Source organism: Uloborus diversus, chromosome 1 (assembly GCF_026930045.1).
Source record: "Uloborus diversus isolate 005 chromosome 1, Udiv.v.3.1, whole genome shotgun sequence".
In the NCBI taxonomy this organism is placed as follows: Eukaryota; Metazoa; Arthropoda; class Arachnida; order Araneae; family Uloboridae; genus Uloborus; species Uloborus diversus.
Genome location: NC_072731.1, coordinates 79,281,984 through 79,309,638, shown reverse-complemented (window position 1 = coordinate 79,309,638; position 27,655 = coordinate 79,281,984). Strand labels below are relative to the sequence as shown.

Below are 27,655 nucleotides of genomic sequence, written 5' to 3'. Positions count from 1 at the left end.
ATCTGCTATTTTAAAGTTGTTTAACCAAGTAGAACGACAGTTCGTTTGCTTGTTGTACCTCGGCAAACAGTATTTGATGTGGTATGCCGCTTCAAGTGGTTTGGAAATAATAGTCGATGCCCGGAAAGTGTACAAAAACGAACTGGGAACATTTCAGTTAATCGGCAGGACATCCATAAGTGAGTTCAATGATTTCCTTGGGTTTCCACGACAGAAATCGTTCGTAAGATGGGAATTTGTGACCGATAAGTGCAACTAAGGGCAAAAACAGCTCAAGCAGATGTTTTACGAGTTCCAAAAGTTTAGGCATTCGTATGACTACAAAGATGCCAGAAACGTTTGAGCAAGCCGCAAGTCCACGCTGGAAGAGGGGAGGGGGGATACCTTTTATTGATTTACCGTTCAACCAGCTCGTAATCCCCCCCAAAAAATAGGATTTGGGCTGTAGACACTCCAAGCACCTTAGAAAATGTTAAACATCGCCAAAATCCGAAGTCAGGATTTGTCTGTGATAGAATCAGCATAAACGACAAAAATTTTTTTTTTTTTTTTTTTTTTTTTTTTTTTTAAAGTGGATGAGGGCCGTAAAATGAATCAAAAAGTGTACCAGAAGGAAGTTATGCTTGTTTGTTTCATGAAGAAGAAAAATAAATTCTTCTCTAAGGATATTGTTTTTTTTTTTTTTTTTTTTTTTGCTAAAAGAATTAAATGTGTTTTTTATTTATGTGCAAATTATATTATCATATAACAACTTTCATTGTCAAAGTTAGACAGTATTTTAACATACAAGGAGGGAGTGGGGGAGGAAATTGCATTGTAATTTAAGTATGAGAAATTTAAATCACTTTTTGCTGAAAATTTCAATTAAAACTTCCTGAAAAGTTGAAAAAATTCATTTTTTCAATTTTTCCGGAGGGAAAATAAGCCCCTTCGGGAAAAAAACGGTTTTTTTCCGGGGGTTTTTCGGAAATTTTGTTTTTTCCCCGACTGTTTTTATCTCAAGGTTTGCCTCAACTATAGTTGTGCTCCTCTCCTTTTAGTTGCATTCAGATAACAGATGTTCCAAAAGAGTCTTCGGACTGTTTTGATGTAAAGCGGTGTTTATTTCAATGTAGACTTAAGAGACATTATAATTAGGTGACCACCTGGCAAAATTTGCCAAGATGGCAGAAAAAATGGTTTTCCGAATCTGGTTTCAATTTGGCGATATTTAGCTAGATATATTGTCGATATTTAGAAAATGAATACCTGAAAAACATTTACTTCAATCGGTTCGCGACAAACTAGGGCTGTAATCGGGGCCGCAGAGAGCCAAAGCAGGGCTCTTGTCACTTTTGTCTCCCCCCCCCCTTTAAAAAAGGGGAAAAAATAGGGAAAAAAGAAAAAACAAAACGAAACTGCTTTCTAGAAAATAATTAACTCTATGTATTGTATAAAATAATTAACTCTATTATTGTTATGGCACAGCAGTAAATAGCAAAAGAGTAAATTTTACTTTATCTTTACGTTTCCGCTAATTCGGAGTTTAGTAGGGTCAGAAGTGAGACATTGACTACAACTCGGTTTTTGGTAATTCACTGTTTAATATATGAAATTACATAATCACTCTTCCAGTGATAAAATCCTCTTCTGCCTGCCAGTGCAGATTCTCAGTTAGCCTTGTGGGATTTCAAGTGGTTGCACAATTGGGGTTTCAAGTGGTTGCACAATTGGGGTTTCCATAATTGCGCAATTGGGACTTCTCCTTTTACTGATGAATTTATGGGTTTCCCATAGAGTATCCCCCCCCCCCCAGTGACTAAAGGTTGTTAGCCCAAAGTAAAGATTTTTTTTTTTTTTTTTTTTTTTTTGAGAATCAACACTGGAAGAGATTTTACATTGTTATTGAAAATATAAAATAGATACATGTATACAATGAATACAATGATTATTGAAAATTTGAGATTGATACATATATACAATTAATCTTTCAAATATTTTGCAATGAAAAGAAAATATATTAAATTATATAAGTAGCTAAGTATTTTCGAAAATGTACTCGTATTCCGTCTCTGGTGACATGTTGCAGGTTCGTTTTCTGATGTTTTGTTGATAGTTTTTAATTTTGTTGTTACTGGAGGTGGCGAATCGACAGTTTCTGGAATAACATGAGCCGGTTTAACGCGGTCAAAAGAAACTGTTGTGCGTCGACCATTGATGTCTATAGTTATCGTTTTGTCCGTTTTACTCAACACTTATGAGAACTAGTATATGGTTAAAGTAAAGGTGGTTCAACATTGTCTACTCTTAGAAAAATGTGCGAAGATGAGTTTAGTAATGGATGGTGGTAATACTGATCCGTGCAATGAGCAGATGTCGCAACAGGATTCGGCTGTCTCATTCTGTCGCGAAGATCAGTTATGAAATCCGAGTCGCATGCAGGAGTATCAGTAGGATCGATGATGTCACAAGGAAGACGCAAGGTCGTGCTGGAAACGAGTTCTGCACAAGAAGATTTCAAATCTTGTTTAATGGCTGTTCGGATGGATACCCAGAAGAATTTCGGGTATTAGTTCTGCTCATCTGTCACTATTTTCATGAACTTTTAAAGCAGACTTGAAATGCCGGTCCGATTTTTTGAGTACCCAGTAAGCGAGTAAATTCGGTGAACGTTGAAAAGTGAAACTGGGATCCTTGATCAGAAGTTATTATCGATGGATATCCGAAACGAGAGATCCAAGAGTTGAATATTTCACGGCATACGGTTGGTGCTTTAATTTCAGATATGAGTACTACTTCTGACCATCTGGAAAAGCGGTCCATCATAGTGAGAATATGTTTTACTGTCAGATGGTGGCAAGGGACCTACGATATCCACATGAATGTACTAGAATCTGGCATCAGGAAGAGAAAATGTACGTAGAGGCATTTTGGTGTGCCTGTGTATTTTTGATTTTTGTCATGATTCACAGCACTGCACCCACTGCTTAATTTGGCACTTCATATTAGGCCATACGTATCGCGAACACACGAGCTTGGTTTTAGTTGCGACTCCCGGCCATATTATGAAGATGATCAAATATTAGTTTACGAAATGAAGCGGGAACGAATGGACGTAGAACGCCAGTTGAAGTATCACAAAGTTTATTGCAGTCCGCAGTTTGGCATGGTTTGAGTTCCAATTTTAAAGTAGATGTATTGTCTTCGAGAAATTTTTGAGTTTCTGGATCACTTTTCTGTGCCTTTGCAAATTCTTTAAAAATTTAAGTTTGCAGATTTGGTAATCAACTCAACTTCGATTTTCGAGAGAGTATCTGCTACCACGTTTCCTAAACCTTCCACATGCTGAATGTCTGTGGAGTACTGCGAAATGAAATCTAAATGACGTAATTGCCTTGGGGAACATTTATTTGGATTTTGTTTAAAAGCATGAGTAAGTGGCTTTTGGTCCGTATATATAGGAAAAATTCTGCCCTCTTAACATGTGTTTGAATTTTCTAATAGCAGAGTAAATTGCAAATTCCCTATCATAGGTTGACCATTTTTGTTGACTTTTGTTAAGTTTCATTGAGAAAAAGGCTATTGGTTCCCACAGTTCATGCGATAGTTGAGATAAGGCTCCTTCTATAGCAACATCTGAGGCGTCTGCATATAAGCTTAACTGGGCTCCTGGAATGGGATGTCTTAAAAGAGTGGCATTAACAATCGCGTTTTTCGCGTCAACAAAGGCTTTTTCTGCTTCATATTCTATTTAAGTTGTTCTGCCGCTTTGCGAACATTGGAATAAGGCTTCTTTTTATTTGTATGCCCTTCTAAAAGTTGTAATATAGGAGCAAGTATGTGCGCAGCTTCGGGCATAAAACATCGGTAAAAGTTCAGCATACCTAAAAATCTACGCAACTAGGTTTAGGTATCTGGTTTTGGAAAATTTTGGATACAATGTACCTTATCGGGTAGAGGTTTTATTCTGTTTCCGAAAGATTGAATCCTAAGAAGTCTAGCTGATGCCCCAAATATGCACTTTTGTACGTTAATACAGAAGCCGTATTCATCTAATTTTGAAAATATGTTTTAAAATGTTGGTGATGCTGTTCAGAATCTTTGGATGCTATTAGTATATCATCGACGAAGGCGTAAACTCCTTGTAATCCTCGAGTAATTTCGTCAACAAAACGTTGAAATGTCGCACTCGCTTTATAGAGGCCAAATGCATCACTGTACTTTCAAATAGGCCAAAAGGGGTACAAATTGCAGTTTTGTGAATATCGTCTGGATGAATAGGAATTTGATGGTACGCTTTTATTAAGTCAATTCGATTAAAATATTTTGTTCCATGCAATTCAGCTGTAAAATCAGCAGTTTTTGGTTAAATCACTGTTTAATATATGAAATTACATGTTCACTCTTCCAGCGACAATCTTCTTCTGCCTGCCAGTGCAGATTCTGTTAGCCTTGTGGGATTTCAAGTGGTTGCACAATTGGGTATCCATAATGGCGCAATTAGGATTTCTCCTTTTGCTGATGAATTTATGGGTTTCCCACAGGAGTTTCCCCATTTTTCTTGCCTCCTTTCTTTCCTTTTTTCTTCTTTTTCTCTCTTTCTTTTTTTTCTCCTTTTTTTGCGTCAGTGTCGCCGCCCCGCCCCCCAATGCCCGGGCCCCTAGCTTCCGACTAGGCTGACATGACCTCTCGTCGGGCTTGGGTGTAATTCTTTAAAGGGTTTTCTTGCTCACTCTAAGACACTATTATTGTATTGTATATTTGTTCTTGATATCCGTTCCATACAGTTTTTACGCCATTTTCGATCCCAGACGCTATTAAAAACATCACCTCTCTGCCTTAAATTTTTTAATATGTCTAGGGAAACGTCTGAGAAAGGTAGTCAATAGTCATTTAAGTATCGCTTATAACGAATAACGAAGCGGTGTGGGGTACACGTTATTATTATTTTTTTCATTGAGGGAAGATAAGTTGTTGTTTTCTCTAATTATAATACTTTGAAGTACATTTTTATTGTGGGAAAGGCTGTAAAATATTGCTTCCGAAACTTTTAAAGCATCAAAAAATGACATTGACGACTCCAATTTAGTCACGCCCTGCTGCTTTTCAAACACGTAGCTTGAAAGGGCTTTAAATTAGCGTTTGCTTCACAGATTCTATTATTTACAGGTTTATAAAACTATTCATTGTATTATTTTTATTTTTCAGACGCAGCTAAAACAAGGTGAACCTTTGTCTATCTGGTTAGCTGTATCAGAAGATTCCATTACTTTGTTAGATTTCACGACAATGGTGAGTTTCTTTTTTTTTTTCTAACTTTTATCGTCCGTGCCTATTTTTACTAATTATAATACCATCATATTTCCGCCCTAAAGTTTTATTTTTATATCAGTATCAAATGTATTCTTTGTGTAATCCTCATACATATAATAGCCAATGATCGAGTAACGCTCCTGACGTCATCAACAATGGAACTCGCACCACGGTTGGATAATTTTTTTTGCTATGTTTAAGATGGCAGGGAAAGGCTTTATTATGACAAGGCTGAACTGGATCCGGTAACTTTACTGTTTTACTTGGTAAGACTGGGTTATTTCAGGGGAATGAAGAAACAAAAAAGTGGTCAGTAATGAACGTTATCTACTGGAGCTGAGGATTAATCCACTGCAATTAGAGTTAAAATTTCAACTATCAAAGTACAGTCAGGAACATTGAAAATAGCGCCCCAAGAAAGAAGAAAGGTAGAATCGCGAAACTTTGCACAATAAGAAGAGTGACATCTGATATGCAAATGGTTCAAGTTTGGTGTCAAGGCGCATGCCCGTTTTCCCACAGTATCGGTGCAGTCGGGAAAAATGTGCTATATAAACCAGTGCATAGTTTAAGATTTATAAATGTTACGATTACATCCCGATTGTTGGAGAACCTTAATGAGTGAAGGATGCCAGGTAGGCAAGTTAGAAAACGTTTCTCACAGTTGAGCGAGTTTGAGAGAGGTTTGTGATCATCGGCATGAAAATTGCGAGTTGGTTCACGAGCCGTGTTGCTGCCCAGGTGGATCGTTCGGAGTGTTCCGTTAGAAACTGTTGGAGGCAGAGGACACGATATGGGACCCACGTGCGAAAAACAGGCTCTGGAGCGACGAGGAGAGAGGATCGAAGGATCGTCCGAAGGAAGCGTCCGTGGATCCCACAGTAACTCGTTCCACTATACAAGCAGACGTAGGGGTAGCAGTTGTTCCTCGAACCATTTCTAGACGTCTTGTGGACGCGAATCTGCAATCCAAGCGTCCTTTTCGTGTACTCCCTTTAACGCCAAAACATAGGCAACACCGTCTAGGTGCGAAGCCAGAGTGATGTGGGATGTCATTGACTGGCAAAAGATGGTGTTCAGTGATGAAACATTCATTTTGGGGTCAAATGATAACTGCGCACGGGTGTGGATTAAGCAAGGTACTCTCTTAAAAAATTCCAGCGATTTTAACTCAGACTGAGTAAATTTTAACTCCTTTCCAGTGTCGAAAACGCACTTTCCTTATAGGAGTGAATTTCATTCCTTTTGCGGAGCGGTTATTTTCACTCCTTTTGGATAAGCTTATTTCACTCCCTTTTGATAAGTGTTTTTCACTCTTTTTAAGACTAAATTAAAATCCTAAATGAGTGGTTGCTTTCTGTTTTGGAAAGCCGCTATTTCACTCTTTTTTTAGACTAAAATAGGTAAAATCATTTCACTCTCCTTTGGTGAAATTGTTTTTTAAATGTGTTTTCATGTGCTTATGCTGTGTATTTGAATTTAAAACTGTTTTTAAAACTTATTTCATTTGGAAAAAAAAAAATTAGTTTTTTAATTTAAAAAATGAAAAAAAAAAAGTTTTTAGTGTTTCACATGAACTGTATGGCAAATATGAAGAATTTTCTTTTTTATTAAAACTTTAACTGGTAATATTTCTTGAACTACTGGTACATCGTTACAAATCACCCACGTGCAATATTACGTACATTTCCTAATCTAAAGATTGAAATAAAACTAAAAAACCCACACAGTTCCAAATAAATAGATTTAAAATTTTGAAACTCTATATTGATATTCTCGGTGTGCCTTTTAATATTAATAATGTTTTAAAAGTTACATCAGTTCAAATTAATTTAAAAAGTCACTCATAAATTGTGACAAGATACGTTTGAATTCAATTTTGTTTCTTCGAGGCCATTCATTAATTACGTAAGGACAATTTTGGCAATTTTTGACCTTCCCTTCCCTCTATGTAAGGGTATGTAAGACTCCCCCCCCCCCATCTTAGGTAAGATTCTTTTTTTTCTTCACAATAATAAAATAACAAATATTACATCACTGGGATCGTTCTTAAATTAACTATCATTTTTTTTTAATTTTTTTAAAAACATTTTTGAGTAAAGAAATGTTTACTGTAAGGAATCTAGACCGAATGTTTTTTGACAAATAATTTTTGTATATGATGCGATAATAATTAAAAATAAGACATGCAAAACACAGTGCGATTCTTTTATTATATTTTACACGTTTCATTCTTTGAAACACAAGTAAAAAACAGCTCATCCTATAATACATACTTTTACCTTCCTGAAGCAAAAGAAATATAATATTTGCCAAACCACTTGACCGCGGATTTCTAATATAAAATATCGGCTTGGAAAATATTACGTAAGAATGGATCTACCCCCCCCCCCCCTCTCCAAGCAAGGGTATGTAGAGAATTTTCCACCCCCTCCCCCTCAGGACCCTGAATTAATGAATGGCCCGTTACACATATGAATGAGTGTATTATACAAAGTTTATGATACTCTTTAAAGTTTATTATACACAAAAACAATGTTTGATTAATTTAAAATATACGCAGTGGTTGGAGCTCCGACCATCGGGAGCGGATTCGGTATCCGACCTATAGATTTGCGCATGGTCGGGTCTGTAACACCTGCCTAAAATATATATACAGTACACACACACCAAAGATGGTAACGACTGTTTCAAATGTCATATTTTTGATTCGATGATCGAAATAAAATTGTTGATGAAAGTTTCATTCATTTGGAAGAAAAAATTACAAAAAGTTCGCCGTAGCATTGCACGTGGATGATTTGCAATGATATACGAGCAGTTCAAGAAATATTAACAGTTACAAGTTTTAATAAAAAAGAAAATTCTTCGCACTTACCATGCAGTTTTTGTGCACTTCCTTCAGAAACCTCATTCGGCAACAAATATTGTTTAAATTCATTAAATGAAGACATTTAGATAGCGACATTCACTTCGTACTCGCGACCAACGTTGGGTAAGCCTAACGTGGAGGTAGAGAAGATTCTCCCTAAACAAAATCACGTGACAGAATCGAACCAATGAAAATGTTTTTGAGTCCTTCTTTTAAAGAATGTTTTTATATTTCGCTCTCCAACAGAGTGTTTCCGAATTTCACGCGAATAAAGAAAAGTTTTAGTCTTGGTTTTTTCGTAAAGCGTCTTTTTTCGATAAAGCTAGCACTCAGAAAGAATGAATGCACCCGCAATAGATTTCACTCTTTTTAAGAGCTATTTTTTCGCTCTTTTGAATTAAGAGTGTACCATTCCACCCATTTTATCGCGCGACACACTGCCCTCACCGCGGGTATAACGGTCTGGGGGCCATAGCCTATGATAGCTAGTCCACTCGAGTTGTGGTACGTGGAACCTTAACTGGTCAGCTTTATGTTAATGAAATTCTGCAAACACATGTAAGACCATTCCTAAATATTCTCCCAGGGGCAATTTTTCAACAAGATAATGCTCGCCATAGAACTAGATTTGGGAGAGAGGAGAATCCGTAAGTGACTGGCTGTCTTTTGAAATGGTTGGTCTTAGAGAAAAATATCAAAAGGACCATTTTCAGATCTACAACTTTGATCCGAGGTACTTTTCGATAAAACTTGCCGTTTCCGGGAAAAATCCAAGAAAACTAAATTTTTGACCTTTGACCCCTAATAACTTTTTTAGCTCGCATGGGATCGATGAGGACTTTTGGCACTTTATTTGTAATTTTAAACCCAAGGTCTCTGCAAAAACTTGATTCTGTCGGAATTTTCGTTATTTGATCACTATTTTTATGTCTAAACTGACTGGACTAAACAAGCTTCACCCAGGAAATTTTTCATAAGTAAAAGTATGTTTACATACTTCTTGTATTTTGGGGTTACTAACCATTCCTTCTCTTTTTCATCAATAAAAGCTAGGAGTAAATTGTGGTTTAGGTATTGTGAAAGGTATTGCAACAAACAGCAGTACGACTGTACTTTTGCGCAGCGCATTTTCGTTTCTCCATAAGAGAGGCACGATAGCTTAGCTCCTCGTTGCATTTAAATGGTAAAGCAGGCAACGGCGGAACCCGCTCCTGGTTTTGATAGGGGTAATCATAGGAAAACAGAAAGTGAACGTGTAATTTTGGGTTCAAAAAGGAGTCTGAGGCAAATTTTTCTAAATACGGGTCTCCAAAATATGCCTTTCGGCTACATTTGATTGCTTAATTGGGGGAGTTATGTCTTCCCTTTTGGATCGACGCCTAACAGCAGGCGTTTGCAAATGTTCCATTTAATGTTTCTGTGAAGTTAAATCGAACTTTCCGGTCAAAAGCTTCTGAGAAAACCAAAGCATTCATATATTTTCATCTTCAACTGAAGACATAGTATTCAAGGTTGAACTTCTCCGGTATGGCTTATGTTCAATGTTCGATAAAACAGGTAAAAACTCGCACCTTGGCAGAGACAAATAAATAAAGGATGAACGAAAAAAATAATAATAAACACTTAAACCTAAGAATTTATCTCAAACAAATTTGTTAAAATTCCACCATTACAATATTTTTTCGCGAACCCCCTTCATAGCTCTCGCGAACCATCGGTTGGGAAACGCTGAATCTGAGGTGTTTTATAATTGCTACTTTTTTTTTTTTTTTTTTGGACATCAATAGAAAAAACTTTTGAGGGGAGAGCCCACAAAACCCATCTAGGATCATCTAAGATCGTCTAAAATTGAGTTTTTGGAACTTCGAAAAACTTCCTAAACCAAGTTCGCATCCCTATCACTAAAGTGTTAAGACATGTGCTACAATTACGTTTTCAAGACTACAATTACGGTTTTGGAATTTCAGTATCGAAAATACGTCGAGGGAACGTTCCTACATCTTGGATCAAGGAGTGCACGATCGCCCTCATCGGCTCTCCCTTGTATTTGTCCTTGATGTGTCTTTGTTTTATTCGCTGTATGTCTGTAAATAGTATTTGCCTATTAAATTTCCTAATAATATTTTCACTGCATAAATAGCACCATTGCTAAAAAAGTTAATTTACAGATACGGAGGGGCAATTTTCGCACTAACGTTATTAGTGTATTGTGAAAGTGTTAATGCAAAATGTTTAAATATTGAAATATTGTTTTATAATTTTAAAGGTAAAATATTTCTTCAGCATAGGATCTTCAACTAACATTCATGCTGAAACATATTTCTTTTCAAACTAGTTTTGAAGTAAACGACACCACTTTTTTTTTTTTTTTTTTTGAGCAATCACGATTGCTTATTGTTCTCATTTGACCGTTTTTGAGGTTCGTGCCTTTTTCAGCTTGAACCAGAAGCCTTTGCAGCACCACCACCCACCGTCCTCTGCAGGCGGCGCGGCGCGGCTGCTCCGGTCCTGAGCTATCCGCTTCTCCTTGTCGGAAGCGTCCATGTCCTACACACACGCACACACACGCCTACGTGCATACGCACAGGTCTACGCACACACACAAGCCTACACACTTACACACACAACAATGCACACGTAACCGCCCAGGAGGAGGGGCAGGCTTGGAGGGAGGGCGGGATTCTACCCTACCTTGCCGCCCTCTGGATACGCCCATGCGTAGAGCTGGCTATCGCCATCGCAGGCTTGGATGGGGGGGGGGGGGAGGAGCTGTTTCTAGAAACAATAACTCCAATGGATAGGGTCCTGTCTCAGTTCGTGATTGCGAAAAACATAATTTGAATTCAAAATTTCAGAATTCAAATTAATTTTCTTTTTTATTTTTATTATATATATATATATTTTTCTTTACGAGGAACTGAACTATGGAAATGATTTATTTGAGGTGTCACAATGATTTCGTCGAACAGTTCCTTATTCATGTTGTTTAATATTCGTAGGTATAAAGAATCCTTTTGCTGTTAAACTAGTCGCTTTCTACTTAATTTTTTTTTCCTTATTCCTCTTCTTGCTAAAACATTGTATTAATTGCGCCATTTAACTTGGCTTTTAGCAATAGATTTCAAACGTTGGAACAAATGCGAGTCTGAAAGAATATTTTGTATTTAATGTGGTATTTTCTAGTCTAGAAATTCAAAAAAATGGAATTTTTTTCTTTCCATATTTTCAAGGTTTAGACTTTTAAGAATAGGCCTGTAAGAGAATTTACGGAAATTCGAATTATTTTCGGCGTTATAGTTAAATTTGCTAAGATAAATTCTTTTTTCTCAATATATATCTGACAAACAACCATCAAGACGCGTATGTACGTTCCCCGTGTCCTGGGTATTTTTTCAGTGTTAAATTCAAACTTTAAATACCAAACGGATTAAAAAAACTCAGAGAAAGTAATTTGCATCTAGATAGACAAAGAAAAAGCCAACAAACAAGATCAACAGCGTAACAAACGCTCCGAGATACGAGCTTCCGAAGCTTCAAAAGAAAGTAGAACTGTTCTTATGGCTGAAAGATCTACCAAAAATGTAGCTTTTGAGGTATAGGAAAGAACAATGTATGAGGCAGAGATGGCTGTTCAAAAAAATTTAAGTATAGTATACTATGAAACCATTCAGACTGCCCGAAATACGATTCCAAACTTTAAACGCGTTTTTCTCGAAACTACTTTTTTCAATACGGTTGACAAGATAATTCAAGTTCTCATGCACCGAATAATTTGAAATTTCGTACCGACTTACTTACTATCAAAATTGTCTCCAAATAGGAGTTTTCGTTTTTTTTTTTTTTTTTTTTTCTTTTTTTTAATTTTTTTTACTATTTTTAAAAAATTATCAAAGTTGAAAAAAATAGCCAAGAATTACCCCCCCCCCCAAAAAAAAAGCGCAATTTTTTTTCTTCCAAATCAGCTACGTCCAGATAATTCTACATCCTTATTTATTGAAATGAACCTCAATTTTATGTTTCAGATTACCAGGAGGATTGAATTGAAATCTTGTCAACCAGTAGACACTTTTTTTGTGTGTGTGTGCCCTCACTTTGCCGGCCTCTACTGATTTTAATTTTGAACCCCCCCCCCATTTATATACATTTTTATATAAATGGGGGGGGGCGATCGCTTCAATCGCCCCCCCCCCTGTGGATCCGCCACTGCATAAGATTTACAGGCGGACTATGCAAATGTTAGTACCATTTAGCTTTTTTGATGTTATCTTTTACATTATTATTGTTATTATATACTTTTTGGCTGCTTTTGAGCTTTTGTGCGCCTATAAAACTCTTAGTTTATTGCCGAGTGGGAGTGGTTTTCTTCATTGAATTAAAGTTTGCATATTTGGACGGGTCTTTTTCTTTAATATTTAATATTTTCATCGAATTTTGTTCCCATCAGATAAACTTTTATTGAAGTACGGTTTGACTAAAAAATGTTAGCCAACGAGAAGTTGAAAAACAATTATAGACAATTATTGTATTAATTTCAAAGCTTAATTTTACTCTTTAGAATCAATAAACTTGAAATTGAAGTAAAAACATAGAACATATGGTGGCAAACAAAATCGCATCCTCACGGGCCGCGCCATCCTCTTCTAATTCTTCTCTAGAATTCCATTCATGATGTTTCCTTCCTTCAAAATTGCTTAACCCAAATGCTCTTAACTGAGTACTTCCTCAATCCAATGCCTTTAATCTTTTTTTCCTGCTTCGGAAGAGTATGCATCGAACAGTACTTTTCCTTTTGGAGTTGTTTTCATTTAAAAGTTGATAACACAGGAGAACGTTTCCAAATCCCGGTTCAAAATTATGAATAAAATGGGTCTTAAATTTAAAGGCAGAAGGACAAAAAATGAGCAAAAGTAAAAAATTATGAAAAGCGTAAAATATTCTATCAACATTTGTAGTGGTCAATGATTTGGTAATTTTCTAGCTGATCATTCAATCTGAGTTTATTTTACTCTTCAATGATCTTGAACATTAAGCATTCAATCACTTTATAATATTAGCTACTTGAAGTTTAACAAAAGGCATCTCAGAAAGAGCTGAAATAACCAGAAAGAGCATTTTAAAAAGTTACTCGATGCTTGAAGTTTAAAAATTTCTAAAAAATAAAAAAATGCTCTTTTTAAAAATGCTGATTGATGTTCGCAACTGTTCGTTTTTATGCAAACTGAAAGTACTGGAAACCCACGCAAGCATTTCCCCTGTCAATTAATCTCCATTGCCGCTAGATGGCGCCACGTGCACCAATAGACAAACGATCACATATGCCATTTCCGAAATTGGATGGCCCGAACACGGACTCGAGCTCGATAGTAATTTCCGTAAATTTCTGCCGTAAAGTCACGATGCCGGAGCGTAAATGTCAGGCGGAGGGCTGTGCGCCAAGTCATTCCGGTTGAAATAGGAGTTTTGGATTGTTGGCTAGCCTTGTCGTTCTGGGCATTGTTTATACGCGTAGCCGTGTCGTCGATAAGGAACTGTCATTGTTTAAGCGATTTTTTTCTCCTTTCCTTCAGTGTTATTATATAAAACGAAACGAGAATTGTTTTTCTGGTGTTTGAGAAGCTGGGCTGTTCGCTCATGCAGCAGGTCCGTCTCGAGAAAAGAATGAATGAATAGAGCGAATTTTGCGTTTTACGGTCTAATAGATTAATTTTCAGGGTTTTTGCTGCCCTAAAAAGACTATTTGCTGTCGCATTGGCTAGGGTGAAAATAACGAGGGCAGAAAGTTCATTCCCTAAATGGGCAAAATGTTACGTTGCTTTTCGAACTACTAATTGAAATTGCTGCACCATTCTCTCGTATGTAATTCTTATATTCTTTTTCAGAGAGACCTTTAGTAACTGTTTGGCGAGTTCCGAATTTTTTGCTTCGTGAGGTTATACCAGTAAGCCGTTAAACCCGATCAAACTAACCACCTGTAATGCAAAGTAAATTATGGTGTTATTCTAGGGGGGAAAGGGGGGGTTTATTTACTTAACGTATCAGTGACAACAATTATAGAAACAGGACAAGTAGATTTTAAGAAAAGCATCATGTTTTCCATTGTAGACATTATTTCTCATGGTTTAATGCGTTTAGAATACAATTTTTTTTTAATCAAAGAAAAGAAAATCATTTTAATTAAAAGCCTCAATACAAACTTAATGAAAACTCTTTAACATATTTTAATAATAAAGACTGTCATAAAAATTTATGTTTATTGATTCTTCCATTCATACATGAGACTTCTTTTATTATATTGGAATAAAAAAAGTTCTTTGAAAGGGTGAAAAATTGGCATTAGGGGCTTATATATATATACTAGCAAATATATATATATATATATATATACTAGCAAAAATACCCGGCGTTGCCTGGGTCAGCAATAATTATGAGAAACAATCGTTACTTGCATTTGTTTTCTGCTTTAAGTGAAAGAACTTAAAACACACCTTTTTGACGTGATTTAAAATCTAGCTTCTTCCTTACTCATAAAACTAAAGTAGCAGTAAGTAAAAAGAGCAAAATAGTATTCATTTAGAAACGAAAACACGAAATTTAAGCGTATACAAATTTGAAGAATTTCCGAAATATGAAATTAAACTTGACATGTTTAAAAAGATTTATCTGTTAGTACTTTTTTTTTTTTTAAATCCAAAACCTTCTCTGTATGGCTATTGATGTACGAACTGTTTTAAAAAATGTAGCCGCCCGTGGTCCCCTTACACTTGCTTTAGTTATTTTGGGAAATTTCAATTTTTGTGGGCACTTGGTGCGGTTTAAAATCTTACCAAATTTGCGGGAATTATTTTGGGACACTTTCGAAAATACTCCCCCTCCTTACTAATTTTTATTATAGAAATATTGTTGCCAGATGCTGAGATACTTTTGGTCAAAATAAAATGGCGCTAAACGGTTTCATCCGAAATGTTTCCAAAATAAGTAGTAAAATTTGGCGATTGTTTGAAATCGTGCAAAAAGAAAAATTAATGGAAGAAACATTATTACGTAGTCTTTGGGCTCAAAAACAGCGACAGTGGAAAAAACTGCCAAATGCACCAGCTACTGAAATCTTTTTGAAAAAATTCTGGCGATATTTCTGCTGGTTGGTTGGATATAGTGAGCAAGTGTCCAATCAGCAGAAATAATAATAATAAACCATTAATTACATTAGTTCCGTTTAAAAGTAAAATGATGAGCCAAATCCATTTATTTTTAGCCAATCTTGTGGAAAAACGTTACTTTAAGATTTGACTTGAGAAAAGCCTCAAAAAGCAGAAGAAACGCAAAATTATTCAACAATACAACAATTCTTGGGAGTTGAGATGACACACTAAATAATGACTTGGGTTGATGAAAGCCTTCGAACAGGGAACAAAAAAACTCATAACTCGTTTTTTATACAACTTAGAAACTTCGAGCAGATGATATATTCAGCAGAAAAATTGGCGCTTTCGATGGACATATAACGTTAATATGTGCACGTTTTTTTCCACCCCCATATTGGGGCATTTATGCGAAAATTGGGACTAAAATTGGAATAAAAAGGGAACTATAAATCGGATTTTTTTCGAACTGGTCTATAAACCTTCCCAGTACCAAACTGAACAAACGGTGAAAGTTTCAGCCAAATCTGCCGGGTAGTTTCTGAGATCTTAGGGAACAAATTTACCAAACTCCATTTTTATATATAAAGAAGAAGATAAGAGCACAGAGTTACATGAATGTTTTCTGTTTTCATAATTTCATACATTTTCTTTTCTTGATCTGACTGCATTGTCTATCGGGGATGCAAAAAGTGTGCAGGTATAAGCGCAATTTTATGCCCACTCTAAGTGTTCTTGGACTTATTCCGTTTTATTTATTTTTTTTTCTCGTCATTTAAATATTCTAGTGTTAAGATATTTTTACAGTACGCATCGCTTCAATGGTACATAATCTATCTCAATAAATCTTACATAATCAAGCAAATTAGGTAGTACATGAAGTTTTGGTTGAAATATGCTTTTTGGACTGTTTTGAAATGCAAAAGACTGAAAAATAATGATAATTAAAAATTATAAAAGAGCTACTTAGATTTTTTTCCATATAGTTTTAGAAAATCGTAGTTGGTCTGCCTTGTATATTTATGTACCTAATAGAAAAGCAAAACTGCATAGATTTAAAAAAAAAAAAAAAAAAGAAAAAATAAATAAAGCAAACTTGAATTACCTTAAAAAATTTATTGAATTTTCTAAATTTATTAAATCTGTAATTTATCTATAAAGCTTTCCTAGTTATTTATTTCGAATCAATTAGATTTTACTCTTTGCAACAATGTGTAAAATGTGTGAAAACATTTCGGGGAAAACAATGAAATTTTTGAAGAAAAAAAAAATTAACTCTAATTTGAATTCCGAAACTTTGAATTCAAATTATGTTTTTCGCAATCACGAGTTGCGACAAGACTCTACTGGTTAGAGTTATTGTTTCTAGAAATGGCTCCCCCGCCCAAGCATGTCCCTCCTCCTGGGTGCTTACGTGTATATAGTTGTGTGCGTGTGTGTGTAGGCTTACGTGTGTGCACGTAGGCGTGTGTATGTGTGTAAAGGCGTGGGCGCGTAGGCGACTGTGTATGAGCATGCGTGTGTAGGACATGGACGCCACCGCCCAACAAAAGTGGATTCCGGGGGACAGTGCTCAGGGCCAGCCGCGCCGCCGCCGGTGGACGGTGGTGCTGCAGGCCTGGTCCAAGCTGAAAAAGGAACCGGAACATCAAGGACTGTCAAGTGAGAACAATAAGCAATCGTCATTGCTCAAAAAAAAAAAAAAAATTTAAAAAAAAAAAAAAAAACACCTGGTTAAACCAAACAACCCTGCAATTTACTAATGAATTACATCGAACAGTGAGGAGTGGAAAGAACATAAGTGAGTGAACGTGAAAAGAACTGAAATTAGTCAAATCGTTGATTCGTAGATGAAAAAATAATAATAATAACAGGATAAAGATGGTGTTATAAATAATGGTGACAACTGATAAAATGGTAAACGCACAAGACATTCAAGTTCAGTGCTCATCAAAGATTCAGCTATACAGATATTAGATAACTAAGCTATTTATTCGATTTCAAAACACGGTTTTTATCAAAAAAAACCCACTAATACGTAGCTTTAAAAAAAATGAACAGAGTTAATTTGGAATGTAATTGTCCCCCCCCCCCCAAAGATCGAAATATCTTTGTGACCAAACGATGACAAATCAAGAAACAACAAAGAAGTTAGTTAATGTAATTGGAAAATAAAGATACTGTCTTTTATGTGAAACATACTAACATTTTTTGAAACATGTGTCTGGAATTTTACAAAAAAAAAAAAAAAAACTGAATGCTAACTAAACTGTAGCCACCAATAATTGGGTGTAAAGTAATAAAATACTTGAAATTTTGGCTGTGGTTGAGTTTTTTCTGATCCAAATGAAGAACAATATTTGTGTGTTAAGTTGCTAAAACGGTTGCTTTGATGCTTCAGCAGTTTTAACATAATGTGCTAACATATAAAATGGGATTAGAACGCTCACTCTGCACTGTAATTTCTCGCTTAGCGTGCCTGTAATTGATAGCATTTTGCCCCTCTCATGAATATTGGTTCGTCTCTCAGTGTACGTGATCAAACGAATTGAATAGCAGGGAGAACCCATCATAGCTCGTTGCTAACTTTGATTAATCGTCTGTGCGGGCTGTCAGACTTCCCTACTTGGGCAATAATTGGAGGCAATCGAGATGATCAGCGAGAGTGCATATACCGCACGCAAAATCTTCTCGGGCATCTTTGTCGCGCAACCGACTTCCTTCCTATTGCTCTGCATGCGTAAGAATCTTTCACAAGTAGAGCGGATTTTGCGTGTCTGCCCATCGGAATGATTGTAGTGATGTTGTTAAAATTAATAACTTTCACGTTTACTTAGCCAAAAGGAGCGGGCTGGTGGCGTGATGGTAAGACGCTGGCCTTCTACGCCTTTAAACCCGGTTGTTGACCTTTTCGAGATGCAGAAAATCACCAGCGCCCATGTCGTATGATTATGCGGCATGTAAAAGATCCCTTGGGTATTCGTTTGGCTTGAAACTTCCACGACAAAATTTAATTCCTAGTGCAATTTCGCATCAAAAGGAACCCAGGTGCCTCCATCTGGTGGAAACTGGGCGGCAAAAACTACTTGTGTCATGCATCACCGCCTTAATGGTGGTACATGAAAGACTGATGCCTTATCGGGGAGCGCACTAGGTCTGGTAAAGGCCTAGCCGCATCTTCTGGTGAACCTCTTATACAGCCGCACTGGAAACAACTTCTCCAAAAGGATGATGAAAACACCCCGAGTGTAACATTTCATTGCTTGAGAAAGTTGCACTGGTATTTGTTTCGATCAACCAATCCTCTTCCAATTGCTGTGTTTTAAAAGTTGTTCAGATTGGAACAGTTTTGAAAAGTACTCGGGATTTTGTATCAGAGCCATTCGGAATGGCTATGATGACGTTATTTCCCTTAAAAGCGTTCGTGTTCAACTTAGTAAAAAAGAGTTACTTGGATTTTGTGTCAAGCCAATCGGTAATTCTTTAATGGTAGTGACGTCACTTCCCATAAATCCGCCATATGTTTGTAAGAAGATGGCAATGGTAAAAATGTGAGGAGTTTCCTGAGATCCGCTAAAATATCTTTCAAATATAACGTCAGAATATCGACAAAAAGAATCGTCTTGAGAACACAGGTTTTCAATTGGAAAAAAAAATTAGTTGTACGGAAAGGCCTTGGATAAATATCTGGGCTGCATAAATAAACGAGTTCACGTAGGAGCACATATGTACAAAATTTCGTTCAATTACATCGTGAATTTTGACCATTCATAAGAGACCAACAAGGGTTGAGAGTATCAAAAATGTGTTGTTATGTGGAAAAGTGGAATAATGTAATGTTTTCCGTTGACAAAAAGTTTAATTAGAATGGATTAAATGGTTTTTGCTGCTTCTGGTATATGAACAAAAAAATCTCAAAGCGTACATTTGGAGGCGACTCAGTAATGGCCTGAGGAAGTTTCGCAACGGGCAGAAACTATACGAATATTTTTTGTGCAGGGCAGAAAGAATTCTGAGAGTAATGTTGATGTACTGAGCTATTTTTTTTAAACAAAAACCACCGTTTTTTCGAGTTTAATCTATTTGTTCCAGCAGAATAATGCCAAATTACATGTTTCTTAAACCTCAAAATCATTTCTTGATGCTTATTTCGTGAAATTATTATACTGGCCGGACAAGAGGCTCGATCTAAGTTTAGTGGAAACTTAGTAAGACATTCTGGCAAGTATGAAAAAATGGTATTCAATATCGAAGCAAGAAAGAACTCATTTTCTCCATCCAAAAAGCCACGATAAAAGTTTCCAAGAACGTTCTTCAACTTCCATGACATCAAGACTGATAAAAGTAATTGAAAAAAGGGGATATTATTGATTACAAGGATTTTTCAGGACAAAACATTTATTGTCCTTACAATTTTGTCCGGTTTTAACAATGATATTTTTTAAAATTAATCACGGCAAAACATTTATGTGTCTTATTTTCAAATGTTCTGCATTCCGCCATGATTTCTAGCATAAAAAGGCTTTTTTTGTATAAATTTCACTGCATTATTTCATTTTTCCCCCTGTGCAATTTTTCTTTTGTCTTTAAAATTCTGGTCACCACTGTAGTCCTCCTCACGATTGTTGGCATTCGTTCTTGAACGAGTCTATTTCAAAACCGGTTGAAAACAAGCAAAGAAAAGGGTTGCATTAATCAAGCACTGGCGAAGCAAGTTTATTTTTTCTTGTACGCTACGATTTGGCAGATCCAACAAGCTAGAAACAAATTTTAAAAAGCTTGCACTAAATTCCCAGCTAATGCGCCAATTATGGGTGTTTTGATATGCGATCGCTTTTTGCTGCTCTCCCCCTTTCTTACGAATTCAATGTTTTTGACTTCCATCGAGTGCCAACATGGTGAGGCGGACAGACTTTATTTTCGCAATCACTCCATTTATAATTTTCCCCCCTTTCTCTCGTATTCTAGCAAACCCTGTACCGGTACCCTTACGGGGTGGTGGTAACATTCGGTGGCTGCCGAGACGACTTCATGCTGGTGGTGTGTCAGACCACGTCGGACCAGAAGTGTGCCGGCGAAGTCACGGAGAGACTCCTATTTTCCATGCCCAAGCCGAAGGTTAGACTTCTTTTCTTTAGCTATTTATGTACCTGTTACGTCTAAAATGAACAATTTCTTTTTTGCCCTGGTTCTGGTTCAATTAATATAGATACTGTTTTCATCGTGTAGCATTTAACACGTGCGAAAAACGTACGAAATCGAGATTGAAATACACGCCCATTATTTTAAGGAAATCAGAAGCGGATCTTTTCTAGTTTTGCAGAGTTCGATTGTCAAGTTTCAATTACAATCACTGTTTACTGTGCCTTTTTGTTGTTGAAAGTTATGAAAACGTCAGTCATGGAAAATCAATCATATCTATTTACTTTCCCTGTATACTCTTTTCATCATTAATTTTGTGGAGTAATTTTACTCTTAAGAAATTTAGTTTGAGCTTCTTTTTTTTTTTTTTTTCAAATAAATTATATTCATCAAATACGAATATTTAAATTTTTATTTTTAATCATTAAACTTCGAGTTGCATTTCCGAGAATTTTTTACCAAACCCATATTATAAAGTTCATTCAAATGAAACCCGGTCAGTGAGGTGGGGGGGGGGGTGCACTCCCTGAACCCACTTCTTGACGAGTTCCTGGATGTAACGGAGAACCACCATCAATGCTCAGCGTTATCAAGCCACTTAACGGCCATTGTCCAATGGCGTCCACACACGGCCAGTGCGGTGAAGACGACATGGCATCAGTTTCGGTGGGAAACGCCAGAACAGCCACAGTACAATTCATACGTTTCACTGTATGACTTTTATGTTTTTGAACCTCTAAACAAGCTATTCGCGGAAATCGATTCACAACGGACGACAAAGTGTGTGACTGGGTCCAGGCATGGATCCGATAGCAACCTACTAGCTTCTTCAAAGATGGGATAGACCTGTCGCAATGGGATAAATATGCCAACCAGACACGTGGCGAGAGGAGGCGAGTGGGGTTTGCCCCCCCCCCCCCCCACAGATTTTTTCGAAAGTCAGTATTTTCGACAGATTAGTCGGCAAAAGTATACGAATGGTATATTTTATTCTGTACATCGACTTTTGGAATAATAAAATAAAATAAAATAAATGCAAGGTTATAAAATGAACGTAAAATATACCAGGGTTGCGGAGTCGGAGGGAAAATGGCCGACTCTGGGAGTTTTAGAGCCTTCGACTCTGACTCCTTTACGCCAAAATCAGTCCGATTTCGACTTCGCAGGCACTGGCAGAGTTGCTGATTTAGAGGGAAAATGACCGACTCCGATTCTTGAAAGTGTAAACCTTCGACACCCAACTCCAACCAGCCTGACTCCGCAACCTGGAAAATTATCTCTCGGCATAAAATACGATTGTGCTCAAGTCGGCCTTTGTGTAAAGTAGACGGAGCAACAGAATTTAAAGAGACAGTTAATGTACATGAGTCAGCACTGAACCTACTACTGTCTTATCTACTCTTATGAGAAACGAAAAAATGCCTTTGGGGAGGGGGGAGGCGTTCGATCATTGTCTAAAACGAAAGAGATCTCCAACTACGGCCCACGGGTCACATCCGGCCTAAGAACAGATTTGGTGACTTGGCATCAGTGACAGAATAATAAACAGTAGATAAGACAGGCGTCACCAAAACAACGTAGCCGCCATATAGGCCGCCAACATTTACCCGCCCTAACTGAAAGACCCTTTATTTTAAAATTTTTAACAAATGGGAGGTGGGATGCCAAAATATGCCATATTCAGCTCTTTGCTGCATCCAGCAAAAATGTAAAAATCATGGTTCTCATTTTTCTGTCTCATATTGATTAAAATAAATTTTTGTGACTCACTCACAAGTTTCGATATTTTGCTATTGATTTGATCCCGAATTCAGTGTTTAAAAATTTCTTCTGTTGCTTGCTTTTATCTTACTTCTGATGCATGCTGTCGATCTGTTTAGCACGAGTAAAAAATGTTGCTTTAGCTCTACTCTTTTTTTGTTCGCTGCCCTACTTGTACTTGAAAAAGAAAAAATTGTTAAGAGAAATCTATGGTACATATTAAACTTAAAATAGGTGTTTCTTACAAAGTTCGAACAATTTCCGTAAAACTGTACAATCAAGTATTAAAATGTCAGAGACTGGAAAGTGCAAATGAAGTGTTTTGAATATTTTTCTTTGTTTTCGACTCCTTAAAAATAATTAAAGAAGTCTTTGAAATTTCTTGAAAAGTGCTTCAATTTTATTTCTTATCAAGTGCATAAAATATGAATTGTCCGAATTGACAAGATGCTACTTTATAAATACATGTTTTCTAAATGTGTACACCATTCCTTTTAAAGCATATTTTACTATTAATCATTTTATATTCAATTCACTGCTGTGTTTGTCGGTGGTTTAGAGTCTCGGGACACGTCCCTGATTGCCAACAGTTTCGGCGACTATTTTTGAATTTATAAAATCGTTACCGTTACTTTACACTAGTGACTGGATTTCATATGAATGTCCCTTACAGTTTTTTAAAGTCATCCCTCGGTCAACGTTCTATGGTTGTCCTGTTTCAAAATATATTACCTTCTAAGAAAAGTTTTTAATGATTTTGTTGCTACATAATCGTTGTTGTCGCTATAAGGGGGTAGTGGACTCGGAAAGTAGTGTGTGCGTGTTATACCCGAGCTCGTTACCATTGACACGGCACCATTGAGGTTCGTCTTCCCTCATGAGGACTCCAGCAGGTGCCTCGTCATTGATTTCATTCTCTTTAGTGCTTGTGAAGCACTGCTGCTGACAAATCATTTGTCGGGGGCTGCGGTGCATCCAGGCTGGGATTTTTTTCCGTTCTCTTGTTGAGGGAGAGGGGATGGCAAACTTTCTCTCGCCTGATCGAGTCCTCTCTGGAGGGTGGTTTGAATCATTCTTGCCAATGAGTCACGGTTCCTCGTCTGTTGCTTCCTAATGCAGATGCATGGGAATTGATTTCTCCTGAAATGGGTTGGTGTTCCATCGCGAAATGGATGCCTATATGTTTGTTTAGTTACCGAATCGAAAACGAATGAATGAACCTATTTAAGACCTTTCAAAATAGCTGCAACACTGTGCCTGTTGCTTCCTAATATGCTGAAGCATGAGAACTGATTTCTCTGTGAATGGACTGATGATAGGGCCTGATTAAGATAACGCTTTGGCCAAATGCTTTTTGGGGGGTCCTTTTGTAGTCAACACCTCACAATTTTAGCTGTTGGCTAAAACAGTTATAGCTGTTTGGGGGCCCCTATAAAGCAGAAACCCTAGACGACCGCCTAGTTGGCCTATTCAATAATCAGGCCTTGGCTGGTGCTCTATCGTAAAATAGTTTTAACTGTTGCACATATGTTCATGCAGCAACATTAACTTTTTGAGGCGTGGTGGTTTTGGTTGAGGCTACCATTTTTTTTTTATCTTTTTTTAAACAGTTATTGAAGCCATGTGTCAGTTGGATGGAAAAAAACGATGTCCTCAAATGAAGCCACCGTGCCACAAAGGGTGAATACCTTACATACTTTTTTTTTTTATATATGTGAATTTAGCACTCTTCCTCAAACCATTTATATCTCTGCTGTCTAGCCTTTCCTACATGTTTAAAATTTAATTATTATTCACCCGAAAATATAGCACGACAAAGAAAATAGCACAACTCGATCGAGTATAACGATACTGAAAACGCAAAAGCGAAGAATTGCATTACCATTTTCCGTACTTTTGCAATTTACTTCGAATACCCCATTTATGCAGGCTTTGGCGCGAAAGTAGCATATGACAAAAGAAGCGCCTCTTTTCCCCCCGACAAAATAAATAAAAAGAGAAGCACACCATAAATAATCTCGGTCGCGTGACCGCCCACGCGAAGGTTTATCTCTACCACCCCCGCCGGAGGTGGGAGTGAATTTTTACGAGGTTGCCGTTTTGTTAATGCTGCCATTAAGGACTGCGTGCTCAGAAGGGGGCGCTGCGGTTCTGAATATCCAATAAGGCTTCACTTGCTACCGTTTTCCTCTTGAATTCTCCAATAAAAAGACTTCAAAGGAAAACATAAGAATTGTTTTTTTTAGAAAATTTGTGTTCAAAAACAGAAGAACGTTTCGAAAGAATTCGGCGCTTATTTTGACTTTAAATCTGCTTATTTTGATCAGGCGCTAATCCAGAGAACTGGGAAAGGATCATAGGGGCCTCCGTGATCCTTCTGAGTGGGCCTGGAACAGAGTAGAAGCGAAAACCACAAAGCGATGGTTGCTTTTCGCCGAACTTGATGTTTAAGTTCTGTCTCGTATCGTTTGCTCAAACGTTTGCGTTTTTTTTTGAATTTATGTTTGCATTTAATTAACTCTTATTTATAATTTAATCATGATTGATAAATATTTATTTATTTCTGAAGAATTAAAACTGATTTTTTGCGATAAAAATTGCTATTAGGAGGTTAAATTAAGAACATTTTCTTGTAAAAATATTATTTTAAAACTATTCCTAAAAAGAAAATTACTGTGAAAGAAATTAACAGAAATCGTTTCAGTTTAATCTAAAGCTGCCAGAGCCGTGTCAGCCGTCTAATTTTTTTCAAAATCAGTGTTTCCCAAGAAGCACCACAAGGTGTGATTGGACTTTGCGTCGCAAATAATGTGTCCCCCCCCCCCCCCGCCTTTTTTTTTTTTTCATTTTCTTTCCATTTTATGGGTTAGACCTTTATATCGTCTCTTCTAAACTGTGAATAATTAAAACGTATCTGTTGGTAACCATAGTTTGTTTTTAGAGACGTACCGAGTAGCACTTTGGCCGAGTAGCCGAGTACCGAGTACTCGGCCTTTCACTACTCGGCCGAGTACCGAGTTACCGAGTACTCGGCCTTTCACGACTCGGCCGAGTTACGAAGTACCAATTATGTTTTAAGAAGAACCACCGACACACATGTGATGAATTTTGAACTTATTGGAATAGTAGTATAGACCTCCTTGTCCATATAATAGTTTTTAAAACTAAATTCCTGCTGAAATTTAATTACGCATTATATAAACAATTTTGTTTGTCAAAAATTTTACCAAAAAATGATTTTTAAAATTAAAAATAAATAAATAAAAGGTATGATTAATCAAGTTGGAATTAAAACAAATTACAGTAAAATCCCTCTAATGCGGACACTAACAGGACAATTTTTTTTGTCCGCAATAGAGAGGTGTCCGCAGGACAGGGGTTTAATAATGTTATTTGCATTGGAACTGGGGAATTAAAAATTGTCCGCATAAGAGGGGTGTCCGTTAGGAGGGTTTCACTGTATACCAATCAATTATAGTTCTAGTCCACCAAACATAAATATTTTTAAAAGCAGATAAAACAAATGTGCAAGAACACTGCAGACACATGCCCCCCCCCCCCCTTACAAGGAATGTCTTTTTCAGTGCATAACATGTGAGCTAAAGAAGGTAAAGACATTCGACAAAAAAATCCAACTTTTGTCGGATGCCTTTAAATCCACGAGCTCCCATTTTGTGCATAGAAAAAGGAATTCCTTGTAATGCCAAAACGTATCTGCAGTGTTCCTACACTGTGCTTTTAACATTGTTTTATTTCCTTTAATTTTTTAAGCAAAGGTATTTTTACATTTTTTATAATTAATTTTTGTTTGTGGGGCATTCCACGGTATTTTTGACATTATGTAGAGTCCGTAACGTGACCTTTTTTTGCCATAACTTTTTAATTTACTGTTTGATTTGCAAATTATTTTAATTTGAGCTGGTGTGTTGGTAGGAAAAGATCAAAATAAAATAAAATGCTAATCAAACAGTAAATTAAAAAGTTATGGCAAAAAGGTCATGTTACGAACTCTACATAAATGTCAAAAATACCGTGGAATGCCCCTTGTAGCAAATATCCATTTTTAATATAAAAATTCCATGTTTTCTATACTTGCCTTTTTTTGCATAATTTTTAATAAACAAGTTTAAAAAACTTTGGGGACATTAAAAGAAAGATTTATACCATTGAAGCATTACAAACTTCATTATTCTCAAAATTTAAATTTGACTTATAAATTTTAATTGTAAATTATTGCAGAATATAATGCTTGCTCTTTTTTTAAATATAAATTTTGGTATCTGTCTTGGACAATATTCAATTTTTTGCTACTACTCGGTATTGGCCGAGTATCTGATCAGAATTTGGCCGAGTACCGAGTACTCGGCAAATTGGCCGAGTATGCCGAGTACCGAGTAGTTACCGAGTACTCGGTACGTCTCTACTTGTTTTGAAGATTATTGCTGAGATGCACTAATAAAATCAAACTTCCTTTTTTGGCTTTTCCTTAATTTAGCCTTACTATTTTTCAGTTTCGAATAATTGTTTATAAATATGTTATTTAAAACACATATAAATTTTTTGCTGTGTTCTTCTTTGTTCTGTTGCATGTTCCACAATGTCCTGTATTGTCTAATCAAGAATTTTATCCAATAAGATTTTTTTCAAAATTGTTCTTATATTTTCTGAGTGGAGAAAATTTTCATCGCTTGATAAAAAAATTTTTTTAAACTTGCTACAAATATTTCCACAATGTCTGAATCTGGATAAGTCAGTTTACCTCTATCTACATCAAACAAATATTCTTTTGCCATAGAATTTGTTATTTCAAATAAAAACTCTTTTGGTCCTGCTAATAAGTTTAACCTTGATGTGAAATGACAGTACAGTGCAGTGATTGAACACTGCACTGTAAATGAGATTTTAATTTATGAACAGTTTATCCAGAAAGGTAAATATAGAGGTATCAAATCTTCTTCAGTCATGTTACAAAAGTCAACACCTTTTATGTAAACTTCAATCTTATCTATTGAAGTTTCTGTTTCAGAAAACCCGCTTAAAAATTCCTTCAAATAGAAATCGCCACATTCTCTTGAAGGCCATTTCAATAAGCTGTTAATTCTAATCTTTTTTTTTCAGCTTGGAAAACTTTCTCTACGGAAATGCTGTAGTTTACACCTCATAAATGGCGATATCGACGAAATCCGCCTTCGAAAGGGTCAGAGTTTGGTACTTTCTTATTAAAACATAACTATCAGAGAATAATGTTAGCTGATGAATTATTATTTCTCTGATAGTTTTTTGTGGTATGTTCAAATGAAGAAAACGTTTCCGATGTCAGTTTCCCAAGTTTTATTTTCAGTCCTGAAATCGTAACCCTTTTCCATTTACTGACCCATTTACCTTTTTCTAAAAAAATCAATCTTTCATCTGAAATAAGCTTAAAAGGTTTTTATTGTCATCCAAATGT

The 27,655-nt window shown here is 36.4% G+C and overlaps 1 protein-coding gene across 1 annotated transcript in view; it reads left to right on the top strand.

The window, feature by feature from the left end:
- LOC129230613 (uncharacterized protein CG43867-like) overlaps positions 1 to 27,655 on the top strand; it is a 112,801-nt gene that overhangs the window by 78,715 nt on the left and 6,431 nt on the right. Inside the window, exons 22-23 of the mRNA XM_054865032.1 lie at positions 5,188 to 5,271; positions 20,272 to 20,421. Coding sequence (XP_054721007.1) covers positions 5,188 to 5,271; positions 20,272 to 20,421 — 234 coding nt within the window. The remainder of the gene's footprint in view (positions 1 to 5,187; positions 5,272 to 20,271; positions 20,422 to 27,655) is intronic.